The sequence below is a fragment of the Salpingoeca rosetta genome, assembly GCF_000188695.1.
Source record: "Salpingoeca rosetta unplaced genomic scaffold supercont1.37, whole genome shotgun sequence".
NCBI lineage: Eukaryota > Choanoflagellata > Craspedida > Salpingoecidae > Salpingoeca > Salpingoeca rosetta.
In genome coordinates this window covers 337,984-345,483 of record NW_004754897.1, presented here as the reverse complement: position 1 = coordinate 345,483, position 7,500 = coordinate 337,984, and the positions used below count along the sequence as shown (strand labels likewise).

The 7,500-nt window shown below is 54.8% G+C and overlaps 2 protein-coding genes across 2 annotated transcripts in view; one reads left to right on the top strand and one right to left on the bottom strand.

Moving 5' to 3' along the window:
• PTSG_10880 (frequenin-1) overlaps positions 1 to 897 on the bottom strand; it is a 2,536-nt gene extending 1,639 nt beyond the window's left edge. The window contains exons 1-3 of the mRNA XM_004988207.1: positions 842 to 897; positions 489 to 626; positions 157 to 230 (exon numbers count right to left, since the gene is read on the bottom strand). Coding sequence (XP_004988264.1) covers positions 157 to 230; positions 489 to 626; positions 842 to 887 — 258 coding nt within the window. The 5' untranslated portion in view covers positions 888 to 897. The remainder of the gene's footprint in view (positions 1 to 156; positions 231 to 488; positions 627 to 841) is intronic.
• Positions 898 to 932: 35 nt separating this feature from the next.
• The window catches only part of PTSG_10879 (uncharacterized protein), a gene marked incomplete at both ends in the record, with an annotated part of 11,812 nt that continues 5,244 nt past the window's right edge, over positions 933 to 7,500 (top strand). Inside the window, 13 exons of the mRNA XM_004988206.1 lie at positions 933 to 1,001; positions 1,307 to 1,423; positions 1,813 to 1,874; positions 1,995 to 2,052; positions 2,181 to 2,360; positions 2,656 to 2,720; positions 3,067 to 3,130; positions 3,343 to 3,408; positions 3,667 to 3,738; positions 3,979 to 4,339; positions 4,504 to 4,610; positions 4,882 to 5,016; positions 5,198 to 7,500. The exon at positions 5,198 to 7,500 is cut by the window's right edge and continues 1,055 nt beyond it. Coding sequence (XP_004988263.1) covers positions 933 to 1,001; positions 1,307 to 1,423; positions 1,813 to 1,874; positions 1,995 to 2,052; positions 2,181 to 2,360; positions 2,656 to 2,720; positions 3,067 to 3,130; positions 3,343 to 3,408; positions 3,667 to 3,738; positions 3,979 to 4,339; positions 4,504 to 4,610; positions 4,882 to 5,016; positions 5,198 to 7,500 — 3,659 coding nt within the window. The remainder of the gene's footprint in view (positions 1,002 to 1,306; positions 1,424 to 1,812; positions 1,875 to 1,994; positions 2,053 to 2,180; positions 2,361 to 2,655; positions 2,721 to 3,066; positions 3,131 to 3,342; positions 3,409 to 3,666; positions 3,739 to 3,978; positions 4,340 to 4,503; positions 4,611 to 4,881; positions 5,017 to 5,197) is intronic.

Below are 7,500 nucleotides of genomic sequence, written 5' to 3'. Positions count from 1 at the left end.
GTGTGTGTTTGTGTTTGTCGGGGCAAAGAGGACGACGTTCAGACCCAATGTTGACGCAAAGGTAAAGCACACACACACACATACACATATACACATAACACACACACATGCATACACGAACGCGGCCACGCAACAAGACGAGTGGCATTCACATACATCCTTGTCCAGGAGGCCGGATGGGCAGTCCTTTGTGAACGCCTTGTACCATTGCTGCAGCTCCTGCGAGGTGACTGCCATTGCGGAAATACGTACCGTTGTGTGTGTGTGTGTGCGTGTGTGTGTGTGAATGCGTGTGTGTGTGTTGTGTGTGTATGTGTGTGTGTGTGTGTAAGTTTAACAGGAATCGGTTGCATAAAACGACAAAGCAGCACAGCACATCCACACGGACACACATGCACACATGCACACACAAACACAACAGCACCAATTCGCACACACACACAAACAACACACTTGCACAGGGTGCACTGCCAAAGCACTGAGCTTACATTTTGTCTCACTGACGAGCTCGTCAATCTGCTGTGGCTTGAGCTTGCTGCTTCCCTTGCCCATCTTGGCTGTGTGTGTGTGTGTGTATGTGTGTGACAATCGACAACAGACGCGAACACCACGACGAGTGAAGCTATCTGCAAAAAGTGTGGCAGTGCAAAAAGTGTGGCAGTGTAAACAAGGCATGTGAGAGGGACGATAAAGAGAGAGAGTGTGTGTGTGTGAACAGAACATGCTTTCAGGGCAGGAGCCACCGTGTCGCCATCATCACCAGTCTGAGCAAACAGGAAGCAAGCAACCCACGATCCACCCACACACACACCCATCCCCATCCGCCGTCAGCGTCTCTCACCTTGAACAACAAAAACCGAATAATTGCACGACATCGTCAGGGACATTTGATTTCGTGCTGTCGCAAACTGTTGTGACTGCGTTGGGGCAATATGGAGGCGGTCGTGACTCGGGTGTGGGATGATGTGGGTCGTCCCATCAACGCCAGCAAGCGCATCCAGGTGTGTGTGTCTGTGTGTCTCTGTGTGTGTGTGTGTGTGTGTGTGTGTGTCTGTGTGTCTGTGTGTGTGTGTGTGTGTCTGTGTGTGTGTCTGTGTGTGTGTCTGTGTCTGTGTGTGCGTCTGTGTGTGTGTGTGTGTGTGTGTGTCTGTGTGTGTGTGTGTCTGTGTCTGTGTGTCTGTCTGTGAGTGAGTCCACTTTGTGTGTGTGTGCGTGTCTATGAGCGAGTCCACTTCGTGTGTGGTCTGTCTGCTTCTTGTCACGTCGTTCATTCCACTTGTTCCAACTGTTTTTGTTTCATTCGCAGTACACGGCTGTTGCAAGCGCACCGCAGTGTCTGGCTGTGGCATCCAACTCGGGATCGCTCTACTGCTTTGACAGATCGTCCACAGCTCACAAACTCGCAGCAGTGCTCAACATTGAGGTGAGAACATCACTCCACTTCGCGCGGCCAGTGACCCTCGCACCTCACATACTCACACTCACGCACACACGCACCTCACATACTCACACTCACGCGCACACGCACCTCACATACTCACACTCACGCGCACACGCACCTCACATACTCACACTCACGCGCACACGCACCTCACATACTCACACTCACGCGCACACGCACCTCACATACTCACACTCACGCGCACACGCACCTCACATACTCACACTCACGCACACACGCACCTCACATACTCACACTCACGCACACACGCACCTCACATACTCACACTCACACACGCACACACATGCACACGCACACACACGCACACACACGCTCACCTGCGCACTTGCTTCTTGAACGACAATTGGCAGCAAGGGCATATTACGGCCGTCAGCTTCTCTCCAGATGGAACTTATCTTGCAGCAGGCACAAAGTGAGTCACACACCCCCATCTGCGACATGTCTGGCTCGTTTGCACACAGCGTGACTTGTAACCACATGACTCACTCTTGTTGTTGTGTTGCACCAACGCTAACCGCTGCTCTCGCTCAAGATCCGGTCATGTCATTGTGTGGAGCATCGACTGGCACAATTCACCACTCCGTCCAAAGGTGCGGCATGTATCATGCTGCTAAGTGCAGCAGTAGTTGTGTTTGTGGTCGCGGTCATCATGTTCGCGTTTGTGTCTGGACCCCAATCCACGTCACACGTACACATCTGATTGCATCGTCTGCTGCAGAAAACGCGGGACACGGCTGGTGTGCACAAGGGCCACGCCATCACGAGCTTGTGGTGGGCGCCACATGCCGCCAAGCTGTTTGCTGGCGATGAGAACGGCGGCGTATCTGAGGTTGCACTCTCACGCCGCATGAAGGTCCAGACCACGATCATATCCACAGACGAACGCATCGTGCAGCTGGTGAGGGAAATGATTTTGTTTGCGAGTGTGGATGATGAATGCAGGCGCGTGTGTGAGTGTGTGGATGATGATGATGATGATGTGTGTGTGTGTGTGTGTGTGTGTGTGTGTGTGTGTGTGTGTGTGCAAGAACAGCAAGAGTGGTGTTCTTGTGTTCTTGACCGTGCTCAACCACCTACTCTCACCTTTCCAACCATTGACCATCCCCCTATCAAACACTCACATGCACACACATACTTACATGCACACACGCACACAATCGCACTCATGCATACACACGTACACACGGCATAAGTCTGGCAATCGGCACGTGCTCGTCATCTCCACGACCACACGCGTCCTCATCTACACATTTGCAACGTGAGGGAGAAGGAACTTGCTGGTGGCGGTGTCGCGCGGTGTCGTGATGGTCGTGATGGTGGTGATGGTTGTGGTTGTGGTTGTGGTTGTGGTTGTGCTGTCGTGTCACTGACACAAAACGCCAGGCGGTACTCGCACAGGCAGGGGCGATCATTGTGATCATGCGCGCAAACAAGTACACACTCACCCATTCACTGCATTCATACACTCAGCAATTCACCCTTTCACTCACATTCGCTCACACTCACACGTACTCACGCACTCATACACACACACGCACTCACACACTCACACACTCATACACACACATACACATTCGCCTCCGCCTCTCGCGTGCTGTCGACAGGAGGGCGGCGGGACAGCTCGGGTCAAAGCTGAGGGATGGCCTCTTTGGCGCAGCCGTCGCTGAGGTGACAATGATGGTGGTGGTGGTGGTGGTGGTGGTGGTGGTGGTGGTGGTGGTGGTGGTAATGCGTGGGAATGCGTGGTGGGTCACCCTGCGTACTCGCTCGCTTTCCGTCCCTCACTTATTCTCTCAACCACGCGCACACTTCACACGCCTTTACACAACACGTGCATGCATCACATACGCGTGCGTGTGCGTGTGCGTGTGTGTGTGCAGCCGTTAGTGGAGGGAACTGCGTCGTCGCTGCTGTTCTCCGCCCGGCCAGGATCGCGTCTCTGGGAGGTGATGATGATGATGATGATGATGATGATGATGATGACGATGATGATGATGATGATGATGATGATGATGATGATGATGATGATGATGATGATGATGATGATGATGATGAGCCACCGTGATGGTGGTGCTTGTGACCAGGAGCAGACCTGAATGTTGTCGTGTTACTTGCTTGAGCAGATGCCACTACCAACAAACGTTGGCACCATTGCAACTCACGCATTCTTCACACCGACCATCAACCATGCCCACCGCCATCAGGCGACGACCGACGGCACTGTCCTGGCGACAATCAAGTTCAAGGACATGCTCAAGGGCTCATCGTCACAGCCGGTAACGCAACACACGCATGCAATGTTGACACAAATACACACACATGAGCACACATACACATATTTACACATGAACGCACACAAAACTGAACCTGCATGCACATGCGTGCACACATCAACACACATCAACACGCACTCACACATGCACACAGCAAGGCGTTCATATGTGTGCGTTCTCTCGCCTCTTACCACCCCGTTTTCAATGCCTCCTGCTCGCCCCTAACTTCCGACATGCGTGCAGTGGAGCGTGGACCCCGCGCACTCGTTTCCGTCGTGCCTGCAAGCAAAACCGCTCTCGCTCGCTTTTCGCACCGTGCACACGCTGCACCATCCGTCCAACGTCACTGCCGCTTCCACGACAGCAGCACACGCAAATCCCTCCCGCCCGCGCGACGACGGCTACCAACACCAACACCAACAGCATCCAGATCAACACCAACAGCAACAGCAGGATCAGAAGAAGGACTTGGTGCTTGCATGGGGCGGGGCAAATGCAGTCCTCCTTCTTGATCCAAATGGACCTGCCGTTCCATTTTGGTCGACGGCATTTGGCGACATCATCGACGTTGCGCTTGCAAACAACAACACTCTCTCCATCCTCAGTGAGTTCTGTGTGTGTGTGTGTGTGTGTGTGTGTGTGTGTGTGTGTGTGTGTGTGTGTGTGTGATGTCGTTGGTGGGCCTCGTGATGTGTGTACTTTGTTGACGCTTGCACCCACGTTGCCCAACCACCCATGCTGCTGCATTTTACTGCCGAATGCCTGCAGGCATGACAAAGGACCACGCCCCCCTGGTTGTGGACGTGCTGTTTGCGCCGCCAGAAGTGGCAGCACGCGCTGCATTTGATGCGGGCGCTCTCGACATCACGGGAAAGGTGTGTGTCTGTGTCTGTGTGTGTGTGTGTGTGTCTGTGTCTGTGTGTGTGTGTGTGTGTCTGTGTGTGTGTGTGTGTGTCTATGTCTGTGTGTGTGTGTGTGTCTGCGTGTGTGTCTGCGTGTGTGTCTGCGTGTGCAGACTGCCACCTCAGCCGCCCTGGTGCCGTTACGTGATGCTGCTTGGTGCACTGTGCTTGTTTTGCAGTCCCAATCCTCACCCCCTTCTGCCCGTTCTGTTCCCCTCTCCCCCCACACCTGTCTTCTTTGCAGCTCCTGGCACGCGGGTGGGCTCGGCCCTCACCATCATCGCCACCGTCACCGTGGTCACCGCCACCGCTTCGTCGGCTGTTTGATGTCGATGACATATCCGCTGTTCGTCGCAGCGCCGATCCCAGCGATGACCAGGTGTGGCCTGCTCTCTTCGTGACTGTGTGCGTGTGTGTGTATGTGTGTGTGTGTGTGCGTGCGTGGTGTGTGTGTGTGTGTGCGTGTGAATGTGTGTGTGTGTGTGTTCCTTGCCCTCTTTGTGGTTTTTTTTAATCCCCACTGACACCTTTTCATCTGTGTTGCATTGTCGCTTCCCAAGGTCGTGATTGCGCTGAACGCATACGCGACGGCGCTCATGGCTCAGAACAGCGAACAACAACAACAACAACAACAACAACAACAACAACAACGACACCAATCGCAGCCCACAGCTGCCGACCAAAGACCAGCTCAACCAGAGAGTCGTGATGAAGGTGCTGGTGGTGGTACTCGCGATGAGCAGCACGTGGATGCAGCAGTGAATGCGACACCCGACACAACAGCACCTGTCATCGATGACGCGTTAGAACCTGCTGATCATGGTGATGGTGGTGATAGTGGTGGTGGTGGTGGTGATGATGATGATGCATCTGAGAAGGCGCGCAATGCTGTGCAGCCACATGACACCACGACCACGATCGCATCTGTTACCAGTGATGGTGGTGGTGGCAAGCACGAGGCGACGCAATCCACAGCAGAAGCAACAGCTGGTGTTCCTGCTGCTGCTACCACAGCGACAGCAGCACCCACTGCTGAAGGCAGTGCGATGGCGCAAGTGGCGAGTGGTGGTGTGGGCGCGGGTGAGACGGAGACACTTGTGGCGGTGAAGGGAGAGGGGAAGAAGGGAAAGAAGAAGAAAGACAAGAAGGACAAGAAGGACAAGACGAAGAAGAACAAGAAGAAGGAGAAGAAAGGAAAGAAGGATATGGAGGGGGCTCAGGAGGAGGAAGAGGAGCAGCAGCGAGGGAAGACCAGCAAGGAAGAGGAAAGCGGGGAGGAGCACAAGACGCAGCAGGACGACGAAGAGAAAAGTCACGCCGAGCAGAAGATGTCGACACAAGGAGATGAGCGTTCGATGGTGGAGGCTGATGGCGTGACAGAAGGTGGTGGGGACAAGACAACAGCAACAAAGATAGCAGAAGAGGGTGAAGGTGCAACTGTCGCTGCCGATGGTGGTGATGCTGATGCCCATCGTGATGGTGGTGGTCACAAGGGGAAGAAAGGCAAGAAAGACAATCAGGAGGGGAAGCGCAAGAAGGCCAAGAAGAAGGAGAAGCAAGGGAAGCAGGAGCAACAGAAGGGCGAGGTGGCTGGTGGTGTGGAGCAGACTGGCACACAGGGAGCAGAGCACGAACGAGGCGTGACAGCGGGCGCAACTGTGCAGGTTATGACGAACAAACCAGCACCACCAGCACACGTTGGCAAGGAGGGCGGTGCGGCCGCGTCCAGCGATGTGGAGGTGATGGCACGCCAGGAGGAGCGAGAGGAGAACAAGAAGGAGGAGGAGGAGGAGGCGAAAGACAAGGGACGTGAGAAGGTGGTGCAACAACAGGAGCAACAACAACCAAAGCAACAGCAACAACAGGAGCAACAGGAGTCGAGGAAGACAAACAAGAAGAAGAGCAAGAGGGACAAGAAGAAGGCAAAGAAGAAGAAGGCAAAGGAGCAAGCGCACCAGGAGAGCAAGGAGGAGAAGAGGGATGAGCAACAAGGCATCCCACGTCAACTCGACCACGCGGAAGAACGCGAGAAGCGCGGACACGAGGAATCGGCTCCTGTTGCCACGACAGCAACAGAAGCAGAGGCAACCACGCCCAGTAAACCTGAACAGCAACAACAGCAGCAGCAGCAGCAGCAAGTGGGAGTGGAACTCAGAGAGGAAGCGGCAACGACTGGCACGGCAGACACTGCACCGGCTGTTCCAGATGGCGGTGAGCACGCGCCCGTCAAACCATCAGAGGCGCCAGCGGCAACCGAGGCGGTGGCGAACGATGACGTGGAAGGGGAGGGACCAAGCAGCGACGACACGCAGCAGATTGGCAGCGTTGCTGAGCAGGAGGAGGCGGTCGTGTCGCAAGGAGCAACTGCTGGCACTGCTGGCACTGCTGACACTGCTGACGCGCAACCTCCATCCCCCCTGGCTCCTCGTGCTGTCATCGACGAGGAAGACACGTCCATGGTGGTGATGATGACCGAGACAGTGACAGCAACAATGACAACAACAGCAGCAGCAGCAGTGGGCGTGGTGGACACTGCGACTGATGTAAGTGGTGCTGTCATCTTTGAGCTCGAAGAAGAGGTGGAAGTGGCGATGAACACGACTGCTGTGATGGACGACAGTGCTGACGGTACCAGCACACTTGGCGCCACGACCACGAACACGACGAATTCGAGTATGGTGACGAGCAATCATACGCATGCGATTGAGACAGCGACAGCAGCAACAACGACGACACCAGAAGCAGCACGCGCTCATGAGACAGCTGCGGTTGTGACTGAACCAGCACAAGCTGTGGGTGCTGATGCCCACGAAGCCGAACCATCACAAGACACGGAGGGAGCAATGGAGATGCCTGAAGTGCA